The sequence below is a fragment of the Chelonia mydas genome, chromosome 1 (genome assembly GCF_015237465.2).
Source record: "Chelonia mydas isolate rCheMyd1 chromosome 1, rCheMyd1.pri.v2, whole genome shotgun sequence".
Lineage (NCBI taxonomy): Eukaryota > Metazoa > Chordata > Testudines > Cheloniidae > Chelonia > Chelonia mydas.
This window is the reverse complement of record NC_057849.1, coordinates 12,471,941-12,496,388: the sequence shown is the minus strand read 5'-3', so window position 1 is coordinate 12,496,388 and position 24,448 is coordinate 12,471,941. Positions and strand designations below refer to the sequence as shown.

General features: G+C 49.8%; 1 protein-coding gene across 8 annotated transcripts in view; it reads left to right on the top strand.

The window, feature by feature from the left end:
• Positions 1-10,037: 10,037 nt before the first annotated feature.
• Positions 10,038-24,448, top strand: part of PLEKHB1 (pleckstrin homology domain containing B1) — a 45,985-nt gene continuing 31,574 nt past the window's right edge. For 2 of the 8 annotated variants that reach the window (XM_043527505.1, XM_027824719.3), the window contains exons 1-3: positions 10,140-10,173; positions 11,641-11,700; positions 14,004-14,156. In XM_043527505.1, coding sequence (XP_043383440.1) covers positions 11,664-11,700; positions 14,004-14,156 — 190 coding nt within the window. In that variant the 5' untranslated portion in view covers positions 10,140-10,173; positions 11,641-11,663. Of the gene's footprint in view, positions 10,239-11,640; positions 11,701-14,003; positions 14,157-24,448 lie in introns of all 8 variants that reach the window. The other 6 variants (XM_043527496.1, XM_043527500.1, XM_043527497.1 and 3 more) reach the window with 6 other exon arrangements.

Genomic DNA, 24,448 nt, shown 5'->3' with positions numbered 1-24,448 from the left:
CTGTGAAGACATTACTGCACCAACGGGGCTTAGTTAATCCTCCTCCCCGAGAGGCAGTAGCCGTATTAACAGGAGAGCCCTCCTGTTGACATAGCGCTGTCTACGTGGGGGGTGAGGCTGGTATAACTGCGCCAGACAGGGGTGTGGATTTTTCACACCCTTGAGCAATGTAGTTATACTGATGTATCGTTTATGGTGTAGCCCTGGCTCATGTCTGCAGGGCCGGGCAGTTCAGTATGGGGTGGATGAGTTCCAGCACGCCCTAGCATGCTGTGCGGTAACTCCCACGTGGGGACACTCCAGGCACAAACTGAAAGGTAGCTAGCTCACGTTAACTTAGCCCTGTTTCAAGAGGACTCTGTTTACGCAAACGAGGGACCTTTTAGTTTGCGCCACACACAGAAGTTACAGCACAGCGTGCTGGTGCGTGCTGCAGTCCACACCCCCAACTCCAAACTGGGGGGCTGTGTAGACAAGCCCTTCTGCTCACCCAGGTGTGAAATGTGGGGAACTGTATTTATAACAAGAAAAGGAGGACTTGTGGCACCTTAGAGACTAACAAATTTATTTGAGTCTCTAAGGTGCCACTAGTACTCCTTTTCTTTTTGCGGATACAGATTAACACGGCTGCTACTCTGAAACCTGTCTTTATAACAGACACCCTTTGTAATTAAAGCTGATGCAGGAGCTAGATTGTAGAGTTATCAGGAGCCCTAAGGGGTGCGCATAGTTGCATGCTCCAGGGCCTGAACTATGATTCAGGGACAATCGGATCCTTGGTTCCCCCCGTGCTCCGTGGAGAAAGCAATCTGTGTGTTGGAAGGTGCATTTAGGGGCCAGCAGGCAGGCTGCAGCTCAACAGACTCTAAAGTCCTGGGTGGGCCTAGGGCCAATTTACAGTCTGTCCTTCTGCAGATTTCCCCAGTCAGTCTCAAGGTGGAGGGAATGGTAGGGGGACCCAGGCCCTCACTCCATCAGGTCCCAGCCCAGGGCCGAAGGGAGGAGGGGTGGGGAATGTTTCTGTCTTCTCTAGCTGACACCCCAGACCAGCCTCCTCTGGGGCACTTGCTACCCCCAGTGTTCTCTTCAATTTGGGGTGTGGTCGTAGCCCTCTACTTCCCTCCTTGCAGAAGGTTGTTCAAGGAGTCTCAGCAATTCAGACCGTTCACTGGGGCTCCCCAGCTCCCTTCCTGGCGGTTTCTCCCTGATCTGGGAGAATGGGAGAGAAAGAGGGGTCAGGCACATAGCTGCCCCCCCTCCTGGGCCTTACCCACATTCTAGGGCCTTCCCCTGCAGATTCCTCTGTCCCAGAAGGTACTAATTGACTTCCTTCCTGCAGATAGCCTCTCCTTCACTCTTCCTCCAGCTTGACAACCGTATCTCATTTTAAGCAAGTCCTCCATTGGAAGCATGCTCTGCAGCTGCTGAGGGGCGAGGTTTTTGGGGCCCAGTACTGCTCCATCATCCCTTTAGTCTTAGTGGGGGACTTGTAAACCCTATGACACACTGCCAGCCCTTTCCCTGGTGCAAATGACTTTGTGCATTGGCTCAGGTGTGTTGGCTGGAGGGTTGTGTGTGTGTGTGTGTGTGTGTGTGTGTAGGCTCTGCCCTTCCCCCCCCCCACCCCCAACAACCTCTGCCCATGATACAATTAGCCTGACCAGAGAAGTAAGTGGGTGCCTTATAGTCCTTTCCTCCCCTGGGCACATAACACAGATCACAATGGTAGCAACCTTCATGGAACTTGGAGAGAGAAGCTCAGGTTGTATCGGGGAGGAACTTGCAGGAGGCACCAGGAAGGCAGTCTGTGTGCACATGGCTGGAATATTAGCTGCAGTTGCAGCATCTCTGTAAATAGTTCTCTTAATAAAGAGCCATTTAGTTTTACAAGCATGGAGTCCTCTCATGTTATTACCCAGCATGAGGTACATGAAATTACAACTGTATCCTAAGGTTTGACTTACAGGAAAATATTACTTTGTTTTCCAGGCATATGATTTAAACTTCTTAGGCCTAGTTCTCTTTACACTTATATGGTGTAAATCAGGAGGAACTACACTGAATTCAAGGGAGTTACATTGGTGTAAGTGAGAGCGGAGACAGGCCTTGAACTCTGTACCATAATATACAGTGGTGCAAACATTGTAGACGTAGTGCAAGGGAGGAGAGAATTCTGGAGTCGGTGGCATCTCACGCTCACTTGGTGCAGGTGTAAATGATGGCCCCAAGGTAGAATGCAGTGGAGACTCGAGCCCTAGCTTCCCTCTCAACCTCTACCCATCAGCTTGCAAGTCTCAGGCCCTTTCAGAGGTGAGAACATGCCATTGTTTTAAATTCCTCGGGTAGAAGAATCAAACCATCCCATCGAGTCTCCCCATTTCCCTGCCTTTCTATGAGCCTGTGACAGGTTCCTAAAGCAATTTAATTATCTGCCTCTGTGGGGTGTATCTCTTCGGGGTGCAGAGATGTGCATCTACTCTGTACAAACATTGTTCAGGTAGAAAGTCTTCCACTTTGGGAAGGCTGGACAATTCACCTCACTAGACGCAGCCCCTGCATATGGAACACAAGGCCTGTTTATTTATGGACATCATGCGAGGTACAGCCACGAGTGCCATGCAGGCTGGGGAGTTCATGCAATCCCTGCCATCTCTGGTAGTGAGAAGGGCTCTAATAATGCAGAGCTATGACAGCTTGTCACAGCAGAAGCTTTTCCAAACCGCCAGGGGAGATTCAAGAGTTCAGGAGCTGGGAGTTGAGTCAGTGAACTTCAAATGAAGCCGGGTTATCAGCCATGAGTCAGCCAAGCACTGAGGGCTCGATCCTGCCTCATTCAAATCACTGACAGCTTTGCCACTGACCCTAGTGGGAGGAGGATCAGACCCTGAAGCACATGCTTCACATTAAGCTTGTGAGTAATTCATTCCTGATCCAGGAAAGCACTTAGGCCCAGTGTAATGGGGTGGCACCCACCTCTCGTGAGCGTCCCCTGGTCGAGTGTGTGCGTGCCTGCAGTTGTCTCAATGTCTTGGCTCACGGTGCCCCGTCGGCCATTGTGCTTGTCAGGCAGGTCTTCGGTGACTCAGCCCTCTGGCTGAGTCACCCACAATCCATGTGCAAACAAACCCCTTCTGGGGTACACTGTCCAACCGGGCCTATCTCAAAGCCCTCAGTAATGTCCTGTAGCCATCCCTGGGCTCAGTCCTCATGTCCAACAGGGCCATTTTCAACGTCTCTGTAGTGCTCCCTGGGCACAAGTCCTCAGTCTGAACAGCAGGGTCTCAGTACCCTAGTGGACCAGCTTACGTGCAAAGGTTCCTGCTCTGGGATGGAGCAGCACCCCCCAGAGCTTCCTCCCTGGAGACTCTTCGCCTGCTCTTCAGTCATAGAATCATAGAACTGGAAGGGACTTCGAGAGGTCATCTAGTCCAGTCCCCTGCACTCAAGGCAGGACTAAGTATTATCTAGACCATCCCTGACAGGTGTTTGTCTAACCTGCTCTTAAAAATCTCCAATGATGGAGATTCCATAACCTCCCTAGGCAATTTATTCCAGTGCTGTTCACGCTGGCACTTTTCGTCGATAAAACTTTTGTTGTTTGGGGGGGTGTTTTTTTAACATCCCTGAACAACAAAAGTTTTGCCGATGAAGTGCCAGTGTAGACAAACCCCCTGGGAGACTGATGGCAGAGGTCACAGCAGAGAGGCAGGTGACAGCACAAGGTGACTGACAGTCGGCCAGCGAACGAGCAGCTGGCAAGGCAATGAGTGAGCAGAATGAGCGGCTGGCAGGGCGGCCAGCCAGAGCAAGTGCTCAGATGGTGGAGAAAGCACGGTGCCTTCTTCCCTGGGTGGGAGGTGAACTCACACAGATGCACCTCTGACCCCTGGGTCCTCACTGACCAAGGACAACCGCTGTGAGTGGGGTAAGGTGAGGGAGCAGAGAGGGGCACAGAAAAGGAACTTTTGCTTCTAGAACTCAAGAACACGAGGCGGAAGGCTCTGCCCCACACACTCTGTGTCCTGGTGTGTGTCCTGATCCCAGTTTTATGACTATGAATCCTACTTGTGGCATTTTCCCTAATTAATGTCAGGTGACTTCCCTCCTTTCATTAAAAGTTTCTTTTCTACACTCAGACTCTGTGCTTGCGAGTGGGGAAGTTTTGCCTCTGAGGCGCCCTGGGATAGTGTGTAATTTTCCCAGATTATTGGATGGGGGCTCGAGCCAGTTCTGTGTTGCATTGTTGAAAAGGAACCCCGAGGTATTGAACCCGGCCCTGGTTGCTGCTGGCTCCACCTGGCAGAAGAGTTACACTTAAAATTAGGTACGCACACATGCTTAAGTGCCTTCCTGAACTGAAACCTTAAGCATTTACTTAAATGCCATTGGAATTGATGGAGTTTCATGGGAAATCAATGTCTTTGGGCCATTAGAAGAAACATATAGGCATGCACAAGCACAGAAAGAGAACACAACATGGTGTGGGGCGGTGTAATGGTGTGACTGGCATGAATTTGGCATGGCTGCCTTACTTACAAGACGTACAGCAATGAGTGAGTTATAGAGATCATCCCAAACTTAGGAGACTAGGGAGAAGACTAGGAAACAAAGCAAAAGAAGGAAGAAGATGGAAGGTGATACACAATCTGAATGTCTTTCTAAAAGAGATTCTCTAGCTCAATCTCAAATTATAGGGTTGTTGCAGGAATCACTGGGTGAAATTCCACAGCACCAGGTCAGACTAGATTATCAGAATGGTCTTCCCTGACCTTAAAAATTTATTCATCTATTAAGGACTGAAGCATGGTCCTTGGGATTCATAAAGGTAAACTGAAATGCTCATTATTTTTCCCCAAAGAAAGGAAGAAATTAATTTAAAAACTGTTTAAAGAGAGACAGGTAGGTTTCCAGTCACTTTCACATTCTGGTTCTTATACACAAGCACAAAGGTGTGATGCTGAGGTTCCAAATATAATTCCATAAATGTTGACAGAGTGGGCTGGTGGCACCCCTTATTAAGGTTGTCTGTCACTGCCCATTAGACAGCCCGGCTTTTGATTGCTTCTAACTTTGCCAAATGTCAACTGTTTGGGCTGAAATTTTATTTGACGGGCGTCTGTCTCAGTCTGAATTTTTGGAAGGAAATTTCAGACCCAGCTGGTCAGTTATTCCTGAGAACTAGGTTAGGGAAAAATGTGTTGTTTTGCCCAGATTAAATAATTTGGGAGGTCTTTTTCTTTGAAAAGTTCTAGTACTCCGAGGCTTTGGAGCCAGGACTTGAAAGTTGGCAAGGGGGCAGCCTTTGGGCAAGGGATGTGGCATCATTCCTGTGAAAACCCATTCACATCTGGCCAAGTTATAAGCCTGGAAAAGCAGATGACAGGGAAAATCAGTTGGTGCATGCTCAGCAGAGACCTGCTAGAATTTTGCAAATTTCCATCTGCACTGGGCATGTTCCAGCCCAAACAGGATTTTCCCTGCAGCTGCACCGCTGAGCTGCAGCAAGCCAATCACCTGAGAGTCGGGAGCCTGTCTGTCTACGCACTGAAGGAGGCAGGGGTCGTGTGGAAAAAATTGTATGTGACCATGTAATTAAAGACTGTATGATACTGCGGATGCAAAAGGGGGTGGAATTGAAGTTGAACAGGCAACCTGAATCCCGGTGTTTCCTTACTTCAGAGTTGTTAGCTATACAACCTCAATAATGTTATTTGTGTATGTGTGTCTGTGTAATAAGTGTCAAGTCCAATTAAAAGAAAAAATTATTTGCACAAAAACTTTCCCCTGCTGTGTTTGGAATCCAAACATCACTCCCATTGTGCTACTGCTTGAAACGTGGGGTGTGAAAGGGACTAGAAACCTTACTGAGTGTCCTTTTCAGCACCTTTTACATTCATTTCTTTTTTCCTCCTTTGGATGAAAAATGAACATTTCCGTTCACCTTCTATGAAACCCAAGCCCCTGAGCCTTCAGTTCTTCCTCATGTGGATACGCCTTACTCCTGAGCTTACTCCCCTTGATATTAAAGGCACTATTCGCAGCAGTAAGGATGGCATGATCAAGCCTCAGAGGTAGTTATCCAGCAGGTAACAGCAGGAAACATCTGATTGATCAAGACTTGTCCAGCTGTGGGTAACGAACAAGCTCAGAGGAATCTGTCTGCGGGTGAAGCCTGGCCCTGTATCATGAGTGGTGATATGGGATTGCTCATTACACAAAGGAGCAGGCTAGGCCTTTATTACCTCTCGCCCTAGTACTGTCCCATTGTCAGTCTTACTTATTGCACAGGTGGCTTTTAGGTGATATGGAGTGTGGGACTGAATGGAATGTACAGCATTTTTCAAATCCTCGCATATATGTACGTCTCTTCCAGAGGACACATCTCAACCCACTCGAGCTGCTCTGAGATGTAAGGACAGTTTAGAGACAGACTGAAGCTCCACAGTAAAGTGGCTCCTTTCATGCACATTAAAAATAAACAGATGGTTTCCATCCTTCATGATGACAAGACATGATCAGCATCATAGTAAGAACTTCTCCTAACCTCTTTGTGTTTCAGGCTGTGCTCATGTTGGGAGCAGAATTCTGCTTTTCAACTGGTTCCCCGTTCATTTCAGAAATCTCTTCAAATATCAAGGCAGTGTGTTCTAGTGGTTAGGGCATCGTACTGGGACTTAGCAGATTTAAGTTCTATTCCCAGCTCTGCCACTATCCTGCTGGGTGACCTTGCTGCACCTATGTTTTCCTTCCTGCCCTTTGTCTCTCTGGTCTATTTAGACTGCAGGCTCTTCCGGACCAGGACTGTCTCTCGCTGCATGCGTACAGCACCTACTACAATGGGGCCCCAATTTTTCTTGATGCCTCTAGGAGCTGCTGTAATATAAACATCATTTATTTTTATTGTTACTATTACAGTAGCGCCTAGAGGTTCCAGTCAGGGGCCCATTGTCCTAGGCACTATATACAAAGCTATGAGACAGTGTCCCTGCTCCAAAGAGCTTATGGCCTCCTTGCTATTAATACCTTCTGCAGTCTTTCAAACACCTTCTCACTCTCTACTCGTCTTCCCACTCCCTCCATTCACCTACAACTGGCCTTTTCTCTGATCCCTTCACCCGACTGTGACATGCTTTGTTCATCTCTCTCCCGCTGTCTGGAATGGCCTTTCTCTGGCTGTCCATCTCTTTTCCCCCTTGACTCTTGTCTTTTAACATGGTACCCACCTCACGTAGCTGAGCAACGGGTCACACCTGGGAGGCAGTTTCAAAGCAAGCCCTGCTGCAGAATAAAGTAGCAGTTTCTTTTTTAACTCAAATGTGCATGTGTCCATGTTTTTCCTGTTTTTCTTCAGTGTGGCTGCTGTGATTCAGTGATACCAATAGCCATTCTCGATCACAGGAGTCTGGCAGTGCTGCGTGCTTCTTCATGGTAGGCACAGCCAGGATGCTAGCAGCATGAGCTGTTGGTTCAATATTACTGAGAGGCTTTTCCCAGGCTTCTCCCAAACAGGAGGACTGTTCCTTCTCAAAGTCTCCTCCTCAGTAACACAGCTCAAAGGCAGAGTAAATAAAACAGTGTACATTCCGTAGGTTGCATAATGGGAGGCAACAGGATGTTGCAGACCAGAAAACCAGGCATCAGAAGACCTAGGTTCTGTTCCCAACTCTGCCACTGACTCCCTGTGTAGGCTGGGGCATGTCATTCACACCTCTCTGATTCGGCAGGGATGCGGTGAGGCTGAATGAGTCAAAGTTTGTGGAGTGCTTTTAGATTCTTGGATGGGAGGTGTGATGGGTTGGACCCCTTGGGAAGCCACCTGATGTGCTGAGATACCACTGAGCCTACCTGTTCTGCCAGCATGGGCCCCCTTTAACCTGTCTTGCTGAGCCAGGCTATTAAAGTCTTCTCTAACACACACACAGGCAGGGCCACACCCAGCTGCAGATCAGCTCTGGGGAGACTCAGCTTAAGGGACTTTCCCCCAGCACTCAGGTGTTCACCTCCCTTGAAGTGCAGACCCAAAGATATATTATGAAATTCGCCCCCTCCCTCAATGTGGAGAGAGGTGTGCACACTTCTTGCCCCCCCAGTTAGAAATTACAGAAATTGGGTTTAATCATAAACAAAACAAATTTTATTAACTATAAAAGGTAGCTTTTAAGTGGTAAAAGGGATAACAAACAGAACAAAGCAGATTACTAAGCAAATGAAATCAAACACGCAAACTAAGCTAGTTTCACTAAAGAAATTGGTTACAAATAGTATTTCTCACCCTAGATATTGTTGCAGGCCGTTTGAAAAGTTTCTGTGGTTCAGAGTTCCAGTTATATTCCTTTTCAGACTGGACCCCTGGCTCAGACTGGACTCCCCCACCCCACCCCCGCCTTCCCTTCAGGTGGCTTTTGCAGTCTTTCTTCTTGGGCAGACAGACTGAAGAGAGGAGTCCTGTTTGCCTTCCTCCCAACCCTTAAATAGGTTTTGCATAAGGCGGGAATCCTTTGTTTCCCAAACTTGACATCCCCCCCTTACAGTGGAAAATTACAAGAAGTCCCAGGTAATGTTTAGCATCAGGACGCAAGACCACCTGACACAGCGTCCATGAGTCAGTGGCAGTATGGAGGGTCCACAGGAGGGCCAAGCTTTTCACAGTCCCTTGTCCTTGCTGATGGGCCGTCTGGCTTTTCCATTGTTGTACCTGAAGTGTTAGCAGTGGGCGTCACCCAAAGTAGCGTAGTTAAAATACAGATGTATAGTCAATATTCCTAACTTCAGATAAAGCGATGATACGGGCATACACATTGGATAATCGCATTCAGTAAATCGAAAAGGAGGACTTGTGGCACCTTAGAGACTAACAAATGTGCCACAAGTACTCCTTTTCTTTTTGCGGGTACAGACTAACATGGCTGCTACTCTGAAAGCATTCACTAAATCAGAACCTTTCCAATGATCTCTCACAAGACCCATCTTGCATAAAGTATATCTCAGTTATGTCATATTCACATCATATGCCTATTTTCATAAGGAGCGTGGAATGGAATGTCACAGGAGGGGCTACAGAAACGCTCATTGCAGCTCTGCACCTGCTCACCGGCTACTGGCCTCTCAGAGCTGTCTGAGACAGCAATAACTTGAGACCCTGGGGTGGGGCCTCAGCCTTTATTAGCAGACAGGCTGCTTGTTAACCGGTAGGGCAGGTTCTGTCTAAGCCCCCCCCGTCACAGGATGTAATATGTGCAAACACAGCCCAGGTACGCCCTAGACTCATTAGGCAGCCACAGCTCCGAACAGGGCACACTTGCTCCTCAGCGCTGCCGGCTAGGGATTTCCTCCCAAGTCCCAACCCATTCCACTTGGCGGCGGGATACCGCCCCAGGGGTGGGAGCCCCCTAACTCAGGACATTCAAAGCCAGATTGGACAAAAGCACCCGGTAATATACTGTGGGGAACAATCCTGCCCAGGCCTGAGCGACGCCCTGTGTGTGTCCGCCCCACATTCATCCAGCGGCAAGGTGGCCGCCCGGGCCTTTCCCACCTCGAGTGGCGGCGAGCGCTCCTATGTCTCCACACACCGAGCTCACTGCCCTGGCTTAGCCTCCGCGGGTCACCGTGGGATCGCGGCTGCTCTCCCCTCCCCAGAGCCGTATGCACCCTGTGCGTGCCAGTGTCCGCTTCTTCCCTGCGATCCCCTCCCGCGCCGAACGAGGCCACCGGCGCATCCTCTCTGCCAAGCGGCTGAAGCGCGACTAAAGACAGACAGCCCCGGCTGCGTGGCAGGGTCCCCGGAGGCCCTGCCCCCCCTGTCCCGATTCAGCCCTGCGCCTGTTCCTCTGCACGCCACCCAGCCGGAGCTTGCAGAGGGGGGGGGCCAACGAAAGCAAGCCCCGCTTCAGGCAGCCAGAGCCGGGGCACCTGCCTCCCCTGCTGCCTGACCTGCGCCGGGCACATCCAGCCGGCGAAGCAAGCGGCCCCGTTGCATCCTGGGGGCTGTCGTTCCGCCCTGGCTTACCCTGCCCAGGCAGGCCGCCGGCTGCAAAATACAACTCCCAGCGTGCGGCGCGAGCCGCGGCTGTGGGCGCGGTGCTGGCTCGCGGGGGGCGCCCGGCTGGCCACGCGCGTCACAGAGGCGGGGGTTCTAGCCGCGGCGCGTGGCGGGGGCCTGCACAGTCCCAGGTAAAGGATGCGCAGAGCTGGGGGCTGCGGGGGCAGGGTGTGCGCACCATGTTGCCGTCCTGGCTGTAAGTTTGCCCGGGCTGGCGCGGGATGCGTTTGGCAACAGGCGGCCGGTGGGGGCGAGGGGGTGGGCAGGCGGACTGTGCGCAGGAGTTGCCGCCTGCCCGTGAATTTCCACGGTGGCAGCACGAGTGTCCAGTGAAATTTGCAAATAAGCGGGATGCCTGAGCTGTTTCCACCCGAGGACAGTAAACAGGTGATGAGTCTGGAGGGGAGGCAGGCAACAGCCAGGCGCTGTCCAGGGGTGTGGCTTAGAGATGTGCGTCGCTGTATTGTGTGGCTGCATGATACAGCTGGTGGGTCGGTTATGAATGCTGCGTATTCGTCCATAAACACTGAAATATGTGACACTGCTGGTCATAGATTGGCTCTCAGGCTGTATGTAAGTACATACATACATACATACATACTGATGTAAGTTAGTAACGTCTCTTATTTACCCCCCAAAAAGGACTGAAAATGTATTGTGCCTTGCTACTCTTGACTTAAAAGAAGTGGGTGTATTCCTGTCTTTTACCCCCCCCCCCGTTTGGCTGTTGCCTTGGTCAGGGTAGTTAAGCACTTGAACAAATTGCCTGAGGAGGTTGTGGAATCTCTGTCACTGGAGGTTTTTAAGAACAGGTTAGACAAACACCTGTCAGGAGAGGTTTCAGAGTAGCAGCCGTGTTAGTCTGTGTCCGCAAAAAGAAAAGGAGGACTTGTGGCACCTTAGAGACTAACAAATTTATTTGAGCATAAGCTTTCGTGAGCTACAGCTCACTTCATCGGATGAGCTTATGCTCAAATAAATTTGTTAGTCTCTAAGGTGCCACAAATCCTCCTTTTCTTTTTGTCAGGAATGGGTGGGTTAGTTATTACGTAATCCTGCCATGAGTGAAGGGACTGGACTAGATGACCTCTCAAGGCCTCCTTCCAGTCCTACACTTCTATGATTTTTATGCACTAATGGGCTTTTTAAACTCTAGTAAGAGCTAATTTTCATCCATTTGCAACACTTGTTTGCTTTTTGCCAATCAGTCACTGTGGAAAGTTACCAAAGCCTTTGGGAGTTATTGCCTGTGATTGCAGGTATGTTCTGGATTTCTCCACTTACATATACAGGAGAGCTGCTAATCCCTAAATCCCAATATGATTAATGGTGTAAAGAAAGGTAATGGAGTTTTTTTCCCTCCTCAATTCATATCACACAGATAATTAAATACTGCATCTATTTGACCCAGATTAGCTCTTAAATTTAGAACCCAAAATACTTTATTTTCACAGTTGCTAGGGGAAGCCTGCATGTGGGAAACCCAGTAGTTAAGACAGTAGCTTCCGGGAAAGCTGCTCGTTATTTGGATGGCAATGACAGACCCCACTGTGGTTGTTTATTTTAACTCCGTGCCTTTGATGTTCCTGCCTTGATAGGTTTGGAAAGGCCTTTTAAAGCAATGGCGCTGATGAAGAGCGGCTGGCTTTGGAGACAGAGTAAGTTCAGTCTGTAATTTAGCTGTGTCATGCCAAAAAGATCTCTCTTTATTTGGGAGGGGAGGGGTGCACTGGGCTGGCTTCTCCTGGCTGGGTCCTCGTTGTTGCGGGTATTTGGGGACAACTTTTTTCTTCACATGCTCTGGGTAGCTGGCTGATGTGCTTATTACATGCACAGCCTGGATCCTGAGCACTTAAACATTTCATGTTAACCCACTGGCTGCAAGATAGTGTGTTTGCCTTGCGGACTGGGCTCTTGGAGTTGCCCTAAAGTGTGTAAGAACCTGATAGCAGACAATCCCGTCTCTGATGATAGAGATCTACTAAAGTATATGCTTTAGTTCAATAATAAGTTACTGGGCTAAGTGTAAGAATTACTGAGTGTAACTGGTCTGTATTATGTAAGAGTCAGGCTAGATGGCCCCATCTGGCCTTACAAATCCAGGCTGTCTTTCTGTTTGAGAAAACCCAGGACACGTGACTTCCAGTACTGTGCTATGCTTCCTGAATAGCCGTGCCCTGGTAATGACGTGAAGGCTATACCTGGCGTGCCATTGTGCTCCTGTCATTCCAACTCTAGTTGCTCTGGGCCTGGGAATGACTGCAACAGCACAAGGCTGTCACAAGCACCAGCTATTGGCTTTGTTGACCTTACTTTCATTGTAACAATCTGTGGGCCAGATTTTGTCCCCTTATTCACACTTGGTGAGGAATACTTCAGCCAAGTAAGTCAGTGAGACTACTCAGGCGAGTAATTCATCACCCAGGTGAGTAAAGGGTTAACAGTCTGGCCCCAGAGTAGGTTTTTCTATCCCTCCCAGCAGCGTGGTATCTGAGAGCTGAGTATGTGACTAATATGCTGTGATTTCTCCTTTGGGGCCGGCTTTATTTGTAAAGCTCTCATTGGGGGCCCTGATTAAAACTTTTTGGCCTTCCCTATTTGAACTATATTGGGCCGGATTCTCCACTGCTCTATGCTTTGTGCAGCTGCTTACCGCTGGGTGTGAAACACCACCATTCTGTTCTGGCATCTCCTTCCCTTCACTTTTCCCAGGTGTCAACTACTACACAAGGGCAAGGCAGAGGAGAATCAGACCCCGAGTGCCCCCAAATACTCTAGGGGCTTTACATGGAGAAACAATAATGAACAGGGCCCTGCCCCAAAGAGCTTGCAGTAAATCAAACATGAGGAAGAAAGACAAAAGGGCTCAGTAATGAACCTGACTATATACAGAAGGTATAAGGAGCCTGCTTACTCCCTGTGCAAGCTGTCTACTCTACAGCTCCAGATCCTACATAGGGGCCAGAGCAACACACCTGCTACTCTCCTCCTCAGATGGGCAGGAAGTAAAAAGCCAAAACTCCGCCCCCCCATGATGCCATGCCAGCAGAGCTGAGCCAGAATGAAGGGGGCAGTGAGTTGTGCCATCAAAAGGGCTGGGGCATCTTATTTCGCCCCTGTAGCCGGGGGAAGCAAGGACAGAGTTGTGACTTTGCGGGTGGGTCTACACTTGGAGCTGGCCAGGTACTTTCCAGTGCAAGGAGATGTACGTGTGCTAGCTCTGAGCGCGCTAGAAATAAAAGCATAGCTACAGAGAGTGAGCAGCGGGATGGCCAACCCGATCGTAATCCTGTCCGAGGTCTGCTGTTACGCACTTAGGACCGCTAGTCCCTCCCACAGCTACGCTGCTCTTTTTAGCACGCTAGCTTGATCAAATCTAGCACAGGTATGTCTCCTCAAGCTGGAAATGACACCTCCAGCTCCAGTGTAGACATACCCTGAGAAGCACTATCCCTGCTCTGCTACTGCGACGCTGCCCCTTGCCTCCAAAGGGCTCAGGTGTGAGACAATCTAAGATCCTGAGCATACTTTCGCCATGCAGCACACCTCACGGCTATCTCTATGTTTCTGTTTATCAGACTGGTCTTTGCTTTGGGCTGTTATTTTCTGCTTTAAAGCAAGACCTGTGCTCCCCACTCAGCAACTCAAACTGGGTGTCTGGTCTGTCTCCAGTAAGACAAGCCTTTCATGTGTTAAAACCTACATGGGGGAGAAGAATACCACAAACTAAAAGGGCTTTTTAATTTAGCAACCAAAGGTAGAGTGAGATCCAGTGGCTGGAAGCTGAAGTCAGCAAAGCTCTCCTTGTTTCAACGAGGCGTGTGTAGCGCTCGGAGGTGGTGAGAACAAGAGGTTGGATGCTTTGCCCTATCAGCAGCCCTGCAGGAGGAATGTACTACTATCTGGATGGCTGACGTCTGTCTGGATTTTGCCCTCACCCCCTTCCTCCTTGCTATTGCAGGTTCCATTTTGCGACGCTGGAAAAGGAACTGGTTTGTCCTGTGGCTAGATGGTGGCCTTGTATATTATCAGGATGAGACTCAGCGTGACCTGGAGGGCAGGATCCACATCAAATTCAACTGCCGGGACATAAAGACTGGCCGCGAATGCAGAGGTGAGTGAATACCTCTGGGGGTTCCGTTGCACCTCGCGCTTTCTACGCCCTTGCTTCTGCCGTGTCTAAGATGTTGGGAGAACTGTCCCCTGGGGCTCCCAGTGTCTGGTTTGTGCATGCTGTCTGTCTTTGTAGTGTGCTGCTAGGCTAGTTACTCTGTCTAGTATGGAGCTGAGCATTCTGGTGCTCTTTGGTAAATAATACTACTGCTTCATTTATCCATCGATTACACTGCCCTTTACAAAAAGAGGCAAGTATCCTTGTCTTCCACTGTACAAATGGGGAAACTGAGGCACAGACGTTCCTTGGCAAGGTCACACTGAGTCAGTGGCAGAACCGGGATTCGCACCCAGCTCTGACTCTCAGTGCAACGCTCTACCCGCTGGACTGTGCTGCCTTTCATGTTCACACTCAGTGTTGTGGCCTTGTTGGACTTGCTTGATTTAAAGGGATGCTGTAATAAAAATAAACTCACTGTTTCATGCGTCAGTTCTGGGGTTCCGTCCTCGCTCTTTCGGCTCACCGTGCCCCTGTCCTAGTTGTGACTTCCACGACTGCGCCGTGTGCTCTGGCTGCGAGGTGATCCATAGGGGTGCTCTGCAGGTTTGTTTAGCTGGCGATGAGTGACTTCTGCTCGCCATGTCTGGTATGCGTCGCCTGCTGTCCCACCTCCAGAGGAGCAGAGCTTGTTGTGGGCTTCTAAACCAAAGTGTCCTGAACAGGACGGCTGTGTGCCTCCTCCATTACCCAAACACGTCCCTCATCTCTGGAACCTCTGCCTTCCTTTGGGGCTAATCATGCGTGAGCTTTCCAATCTGCTGCCCACTCCATGAGGTGAAGGTATTCAATGTGGGCAAGACTGGCTTGTCCGGGCCCCTTCTGGGAAAGGGAGAAAAGTCCCCTAATAATGACCAAAAGATACAACTTCGCAGTCCTATGTAGATGTAACTTCAAAAGCACCTCACATGTCAAACTTCCGCCATTTCAGAGATGGCAGAGTCCAGGCAAACCCAAGCCAATGTTCTGAACCTTGGTTCCCTGAAATTCATTTTCATCTTGTTCCCACAATCCACAGAGAAAGCAACGGTCTCTTCTCCAAAACTCCAGTTTTCACATGTCTCCCAAGACAAGATAATTTCTTGAGGGAATATAGAGAACACCAGTGATTAGGCAGTTGGAGTGAGGGCTGGCATGCTTGTTACCTCGGTGACTAAGTGAGATGCTGCTTATTGCTTGAAGTGAGGTGTTGAGCTTGTGAGTGACCTGTTCCTTCTGTTGTTGATGAGGACTTATTTGGAACCTGAACTCTTGATTATAATAGACGCTACGTGAATCCGAGAATGTGTCTGAATATATGTCTGAGTACTACATAATGAATACACAAGCCCAGGGCAGTGGAATATACTCTACACAAGATGTGAGCCCGTTTTTCTTTTGGGTGAAGAGGGAGAGTCTCTCTCTTCCTTGGTTTGCATTTTGTTGTTGTTCTGGTGACTCAATACATGGTACTGTATTGAGTCGGCAAGTTGTATTATCCCTCAGGCAGTTGGAACAAAGGAAACTCCTATGGCACAAAGCTCCTTTCTTGTGCTTCTAATCGCAATAACAACACTGCGTTTCTATAGAGCCCTCTCTCTGAGGATCTCAAAGTGCTTGATTATGGAGCGGCAAGAGTTTTTCCTTTCCATAGGTCAGGTTGTTGATAGATTCCATTGTAAAGCTGTGTTTTAGATCTCATATCACTTTTTGGCTTGACAAATCAGTTTGGCCTGAAAATTGCCAGATTTAGTCTGAGGTTTCTGCCAAGTCTGAAGAAAATGTATCAAACCAGGTTTGGATAACAGGTCACCAAAAAGTGGAAATTTTTACTCCCACTTCCACCCCTAATTTCTCATCTCCCCTTTGCTCATAATGGTTTGCTGTTGCCATTCCAATTTCCACAGTTCAATCTACTTAAACTCCTGCATTGGCTCCATTTGAAGAAAATCTATTGTAATCCATCTCTCTCTTTTATATAAAACTTAAAATATGGTGTCTTTGCTTACCTATACACTAGGAAAAATGCAAGCTATATAAAAGCCAACCAAAAAACCTTGGGAAATTCCAGAAGCTTTCATTCAAGCAATCAGTTCAAGCCATAAACTGATAGATTTACAAAATTCCAAAAATACACATCATCAACATATCCACCAATATTATCCTAAATGAGCGTTATACACTTTTCCCAATAAACTACAAGCACAGCAAGAAATGGCATGAATAAACAGTTTATCCAAAAATTGCTGGTTGCTAAAGTATTAATCTATATTGCCCAATTAACAATAATCCTTTATTTAAAAATTTATTTTGAAGTATTAAAGATAGCAAAAATAAAGTAAAAAAAGCCCCCGTAAACAACTTAAAACAAAATTTTCCAACATTCCACAGGTCAAAGTTAAGGTTATTGTGTTGTGATTAAATGCTTTTTTTAAAAAAATTGTTTGTTTATATTATATAGGGCAGTGTAGGATTAGTGATGTCTCCTTAACTGTTCAGTTCCTTGTTTTTAAGTGCTTGGGTTATTCAAGCTACTTGTTTTTGGTCACGCCAAGTCATCAGTGGAGACGATGTATTCCTGCGTGACATTTGTTCACAACCTTGCTCCTCGGAGATTGGACTGTGCGGCCACAAGAGAACACAGGTGTTGCTGTGAGTCTGACGTTGTCATTGGATATGATAGACAGCCACAGTTGGTGATGTTTGTCTCCTCTGGGTTCATGGCTGTACCTGCCAGGGCTCATGGTGTTCTCAAGGAGCCCTGGAGCTAAGATGGCTGCCCCTTCTTACCTGTGCAGTATTGTCCCCAGCCGCACCTACATTCCATACACCATAAACCTGAGGAGAAGGGGCCCAACAAACTAACCTTCTGCAAGTCTCTCCTTTGTGCTGCTGTTTGCCTGAACCATGCTCTGTCTTTATGCTTTATCTGGGATTGTTGCTGGCTTCTTTGCCATTCATCCTCCAGTGGCTAGAGCAGGGGACTGGGCCTCAGCATCCCTGGAGCCCAATTAGTTCATCACTTGCTTGCGTTCAACTCCCGTTGTGGGCATGCAACCAGCAGGAAGACCAATGAATTGCGAAGCACATTTCCCAAGGAATGCCACTATGTAGTCAGCGATCATGTGGGCCAACAGCTTCAGCGGTGCGATAAGATTGCCAATAACAGACACAGGCCGAACATCCAGCCAGATCGTTTTAAGGACCCAGCAAGAGATCAATCCGGGTAGTGCTTGCTCAGCAAGGAGGCCACGTACCTTTGGAATTTGCCTTGATGATGACGAACGAGGAGGATGGCTAGGTGTCTGGGTTTTAGTCTTGGCTCGGCCACAGGCTTCCTACGTGACCTTGGGCAAGTCACTTTCTCTCGTGCCTTGCTTCCCCATCTGTAACAACGTGATGATGATGTGTCTCTGCCTCACACAGAGGTGGTGAGATTTAATTCATTGAAGTATGCAAGTTTGCTTTGAGACCCTGAAATGAAAGAGGCTACAGAAAGGCAAACTGTGTCCTGGGGTTGCTTCCTTCAAAACAGTGCTGTATTTCAAGGGGGCTGTAACTGTAAACAGTGTAACATCAGACTGCCTTAGGAACAGCTCAGGGAACTGGTATGATGTAGGGTATGACAGAAAGCCTTGCAACTCTCATTTCCTGGTTCAAACCTGTCCCAGGCTGTTAGCGAGTGACAGCTTTTTGCTAGCCAATGTAAACTGGAGTTGACGCGCTTAGTGGGCAGGTATCCACATCACAGGGCTGCTTTGCTCTTCCTTCAGCAAGGAAGGACTGGATAGGCTGTGGAACCACTCCCTCATTCAAGAGATTATCACTGGTATGACAGTGACACCCAAACTGGGCTGGGTCTCTACCCATTCCCAGCTCTTGCCTGTTCCCTGGTCTAACCTGTTATAGAGGGGGAAGGGTGGTTAAGGCACTGGACTGGGAACTCTGGTGAGCAGGGTTCTGTTCCCAGCCCAGACTTCTCTGGCAAGTCACTTAGCCTGTGCCTCAGTTGTCACTGGTCCCTCCAGCTCAAGGAGAAGGCATGTGCAGGGACTGTTGGAAGGCAGCTGCATGTAACTAGAGGACTCACTCTCCAGAGCTGGCAGCCAGCCGTAAACCTGACTTAACCCTAGGGCAGAGTATAAATAAAGGAGCAAACGAGGGTCACTGTCTCCAACAAAGTGTGACAGATCTTGCTGCGTTGTTGAAAGCTTCCTCCTGCAGCAGTGCCCTGCCCCGCGATCACCAGCCCATCTGACTTCGCATTAACGCTCTTCCTCACTCTTTTTGTTTGCTCTTTGCCTTCCGAGGAGGAGATCACGTGGCCGAGCGGCTTCCATCCCTCCTGGGCTGGGGTAGGCTCGTCTGTGGCAATCAGGAGTCCCAGCAGCGTTAGTCTGCTGGGCAGCAGATTGCAGCCGACCTCATGGGGAAGTACAGCTCCACCACGTCAATATGCAGGAGGAACTCTCTCCTGTTGGGTTACTCCACTCCGAGCAGTCCCCTCCAGACCGGAGATGATGCTCTGAGACCAGCACTCTGCGCCTGACCACCAGCACAGAGAGCTGCCCCTCCCTCAGAACGCCTCCTCGTAGTGCTGCTGTTATCCTTTGTTCTCGGGAGCGGCCGCTGTCACTTGGAGCTTCCCAGTCTGCCTGCTCACCCCCAGAGTAGCTGTGCTACCGGGGCTCTGGAGTCAGGGTTGGAGAGCAGCATGCACACGCAGAGGATGCCCCTGTCTGTGGTGGTGTTTCCCTGGTTGGCAGGTCTCCGCGGTTCCCAGGGCCTCTCTGGAGGGCAAGGGGAGGCAAAGGGAAGCTCCCCTAGTGGTTGTGCCAAGTGAAGCCAGGTAATGTTCACTCTCATCCTGAGGGAGGGGCCCCTTAGGCAGAACTGCCAGGAAGGTGGTTCTCAACCTGCGGCCCGTGGGCCTCTTGCAGCCCAATCAGCACACAGCTGCGGCCCATGTGACATCCTCAGGGCCATACAGGTAGTATTGGATGCAGCCCTCAATGGTAAATAGGTTGAGAACCACTGACCCGGGGAGATGGGATAGTTCAGGCCCATCCTGGGTCTGGGAGCGCTGCAGCGGTTCTGGTCCCGTGCTATCTGGGCAGTACCTGAGCCTACGGAAACAAGTGCTGGGATGTGCCCAGGTGCCAGCTTGACAGCCCCAAAGACGGCAGCCTGAGCTTCCCCCATGTGCCCCCTACTGATATGGCTCAGCCCTGATCTGACAGCCTCTGGCTTCTGTCTGCTGGAGAGGGCAGAAGTCGTGTGAGTGGCTCACTGTGGCAGGGTGGTCACCTGCTCCAGCCCTGACAGGGTTAAAGCCAGCCTTGGGAGGGGGCTAGGGGCTGGGAGAAAAGCCCAGGCTGCTTAAGGGAGCAGCTGCAGCTGTGGCCAGCTCAATCAGGGCCCAGCTGGCCCTTATAAGAGAGCAGTGGGCCAGGAGCAGGCTGTCTCTCTCTGACTGCAGAGAGGGAAGGACCTGGCTGCCTGGGAGCTAAACAGGAACCTGAGGTGGGGCAGTGCTGGGGGAAGGCAAGAGAGCTGTGGAGCTCCTGCCTGGAAACCCCCCAGTCTGCAGGGCCTAAACAGGTTTGGGGGCTCCAAAGGGGCAGCCCGGGGCTGGGTAGAGGCAGTAGGTCCTACCCCTCTTGCCTATGATGACTGGCTTATACAGACTGCAGTTGGCCCCAGTGAAAGGGGGCTAGATGGTGACTGGCAGTAGCCCATAGGCTGAGGCAAGGTAGGATTAAGGGGTTTGGGGGATCCCCGGGGAGGGGAGACCCAGAGACTGGGGGGGATACTGCTGGGGCAGAACCCCCAGATAAAGAGGCACTGGGGTCTGGGAGGGACAGGGGGGCCAGCGGCAGCAAGGCACCAACAGGCAGAGGGCGCTCCAGGTCAAAAGAGGTAATTCCCAGGACGACAGACAAGAGGCGCCTCAGGGGTGAGTCTCGCCCCCATTACACTCACGCTACAGTCTGTCCTGCCCACCAGATTCTGGACTAGGACCGCCAGCCTCATTTCGCCAGAGGGCTCTTTGGCAGCCTGTGAGGGAGAATGAATTGCATCTGCTGTGTCGTTTGCTGGGAGGAGGCTGCATGGCCAGGAAACTGAGCTGGAACTCGGGAGAGCTGGGTTCTAGTCCCAGCTCTGCCACTCATCTGCTTAGTGACTTTGGGCAAGTCACTTCCCTGCTCTGTGCCTCAGTTTCCCCATCTGTAAAATGAGGATTATGATACTGACCCTGCTGCATAAAGTGTTTTCAGATCAATGAGTGAAAGTCATTGTTTGTTTGTTTATTAATGAGTGGGCTGGGAAGGGCTAGCTGACTGGCTCTGACCCGAAGGGCTGGGTTTCTTTCTGGGTTAGGTGTCCATCCTGTCATATTAGCCTAACTGCTAGGGTCTGCGATTGTCATGCCATTACTGGCAGGCTCTCTTAGACTGCTGACCCGTGGCTAGATGTTTCCTGCTGCATCGCTGGCTCCACCCTCACCAGGCATGAGATGGCAAGGCTGCACTGGGGGGAGATGATGGCAGGGCTGGATGAAGACGTAGGGGCGCTGTATGGACATGCCTAGGCCCCAGGCTCCTGACCTCCCTGGATGACGTGGTCAGAATCTCTGTGCACCTTTAAAATGAGAGTGGTTCTGTTTGTAGCTCCCATGGTTGCAAAGAAAACACTGAAAACAAGACCTGTGTGTAAGTGATGAGGTGACATCTGCCTGAGTCTGTGGAGAGCTTCAGTCAATAGATCTGAGAGGGGCAGATTGCCTCAGTCATCCCTGTGACCTGTTATAGAATCATAGAATATCAGGGTTGGAAGGGACCCCAGAAGGTCATCTAGTCCAACCCCCTGCTCGAAGCAGGACCAATTCCCAGTTAAATCATCCCAGCCAGGGCTTTGTCAAGCCTGACCTTAAAAACCTCTAAGGAAGGAGATTCTACCACCTCCCTAGGTAACGCATTCCAGTGTTTCACCACCCTCTTAGTGAAAAAGTTTTTCCTAATATCCAATCTAAACCTCCCCCATTGCAACTTGAGACCATTACTCCTCGTTCTGTCATCTGCTACCATTGAGAACAGTCTAGAGCCATCCTCTTTGGAACCCCCTTTCAGGTAGTTGAAAGCAGCTATCAAATCCCCCCTCATTCTTCTCTTCTGCAGACTAAACAATCCCAGCTCCCTCAGCCTCTCCTCATAAGTCATGTGCTCTAGACCCCTAATCATTTTTGTTGCCCTTTGCTGGACTCTCTCCAATTTATCCACATCCTTCTTGTAGTGTGGGGCCCAAAACTGGACACAGTACTCCAGATGAGGCCTCACTAGTGTCGAATAGAGGGGAACGATCACGTCCCTCGATCTGCTCGCTATGCCCCTACTTATACATCCCAAAATGCCATTGGCCTTCTTGGCAACAAGGGCACACTGCTGACTCATATCCAGCTTCTCGTCCACTGTCACCCCTAGGTCCTTTTCCGCAGAACTGCTGCCTAGCCATTCGGTCCCTAGTCTGTAGCGGTGCATTGGATTCTTCCATCCTAAGTGCAGGACCCTGCACTTATCCTTATTGAACCTCATCAGATTTCTTTTGGCCCAATCGCCCAATTTGTCTAGGTCCTTCTGTATCCTATCCCTCCCCTCCAGCGTATCTACCACTCCTCCCAGTTTAGTATCATCCGCAAATTTGCTGAGAGTGCAATCCACACCATCCTCCAGATCATTTATGAAGATATTGAACAAAACCGGCCCCAGGACCGACCCCTGGGGCACTCCACTTGACACCGGCTGCCAACTAGACATGGAGCCATTGATCACTACCCGTTGAGCCCGACAATCTAGCCAGCTTTCTACCCATCTTATAGTGCATTCATCCAGCCCATACTTCCTTAACTTGCTGACAAGAATACTGTGGGAGACCGTGTCAAAAGCTTTGCTAAAGTCAAGAAACAATACATCCACTGCTTTCCCTTCATCCACAGAACCAGTAATCTCATCATAAAAGGCGATTAGATTAGTCAGGCATGACCTTCCCTTGGTGAATCCATGCTGACTGTTCCTGATCACTTTCCTCTCATGTAAGTGCTTCAGGATTGATTCTTTGAGGACCTGCTCCATGATTTTTCCAGGGACTGAGGTGAGGCTGACTGGTCTGTAGTTCCCAGGATCCTCCTTCTTCCCTTTTTTAAAGATGGGCACTACATTAGCCTTTTTCCAGTCATCCGGGACTTCCCCCGTTCGCCACGAGTTTTCAAAGATAATGGCCAAGGGCTCTGCAATCACAGCCGCCAATTCCTTCAGCACTCTCGGATGCAACTCGTCCGGCCCCATGGACTTGTGCACGTCCAGCTTTTCTAAATAGTCCCTAACCACCTCTATCTCCACAGAGGGCTGGCCATCTCTTCCCCATTTTGTGATGCCCAGCGCAGCAGTCTGGGAGCTGACCTTGTTAGTGAAAACAGAGGCAAAAAAAGCATTGAGTACATTAGCTTTTTCCACATCCTCTGTCACTAGGTTGCCTCCCTCATTCAGTAAGGGGCCCACACTTTCCTTGGCTTTCTTCTTGTTGCCAACATACCTGAAGAAACCCTTCTTGTTACTCTTGACATCTCTTGCTAGCTGCAGCTCCAGGTGCGATTTGGCCCTCCTGATATCTTTCCTACATGCCCGAGCAATATTTTTATACTCTTCCCTGGTCATATGTCCAACCTTCCACTTCTTGTAAGCTTCTTTTTTATGTTTAAGATCCGCTAGGATTTCACCATTAAGCCAAGCTGGTCGCCTGCCATATTTACTATTCTTTCGACTCATCGGGATGGTTTGTCCCTGTAACCTCAACAGGGATTCCTTGAAATACAGCCAGCTCTCCTGGACTCCCTTCCCCTTCATGTTAGTCTCCCAGGGGATCCTGGCCATCTGTTCCCTGAGGGAGTCGAAGTCTGCTTTCCTGAAGTCCAGGGTCCGTATCCTGCTGCTTACCTTTCTTCCCTGCGTCAGGATCCTGAACTCAACCAACTCATGGTCACTGCCTCCCAGATTCCCATCCACTTTTGCTTCCCCCACTAATTCTACCCGGTTTGTGAGCAGCAGGTCAAGAAAAGCGCCCCCCCTAGTTGGCTCCCCTAGCACTTGCGCCAGGAAATTGTCCCCTACGCTTTCCAAAAACTTCCTGGATTGTCTATGCACCGCTGTATTGCTCTCCCAGCAGATATCAGGAAAATTAAAGTCACCCATGAGAATCAGGGCATGCGATCTAGTAGCTTCCGTGAGTTGCCGGAAGAAAGCCTCATCCACCTCATCCCCCTGGTCCCGTGGTCTATAGCAGACTCCCACCACGACATCACTCTTGTTGCACACACTTCTAAACTTAATCCAGAGACACTCAGGTTTTTCCACAGTTTCGTACCGGAGCTCTGAGCAGTCATACTGCTCCCTTACATACAGTGCTACTCCCCCACCTTTTCTGCCCTGCCTGTCCTTCCTGAACAGTTTATAACCATCCATGACTGTACTCCAGTCATGTGAGTTATCCCACCAAGTCTCTGTTATTCCAATCACGTCATAGTTCCTTGACATCACCAGGACCTCCAGTTCTCCCTGCTTGTTTCCAAGGCTTTGTGCATTTGTATATAAGCACTTGAGATAACCTGTTGATCGCCACTCATTCCCAGTATGAGGCAGGAGCCCTCCCCTCACAGACATTCCTGCCTGTGCTTCCTCCCGGTATCCCGCTTTCCCACTTACCTCAGGGCTTTGGTCTCCTTCCCCCGGTGAACCTAGTTTAAAGCCCTCCTCACTAGGTTAGCCAGCCTGCTGGCAAAGATGCTCTTCCCTCTCTTCGTAAGATGGAGCCCATCTCTGCCCAGCACTCCTCCTTCATGGAACACCATCCCATGGTCAAAGAATCCAAAGCCTTCTCTCCGACACCACCTGCATAGCCATTCGTTGACTTCCACGATTCGACGGTCCCTACCCAGGCCTTTTCCTTCCACGGGGAGGATGGACGAGAACACCACTTGCGCCTCCAACTCCTTTATCCTTCTTCCCAGAGCCACGTAGTCCGCAGTGATCCGCTCAAGGTCATTCTTGGCAGTATCATTGGTGCCCACGTGGAGAAGCAGGAAGGGGTAGTGATCCGAGGGCTTGATGAGTCTCGGCAGTCTCTCCGTCACATCGCGAATCTTAGCCCCTGGCAAGCAGCAGACTTCTCGGTTTTCCCGGTCAGGGCGGCAGATAGATGACTCA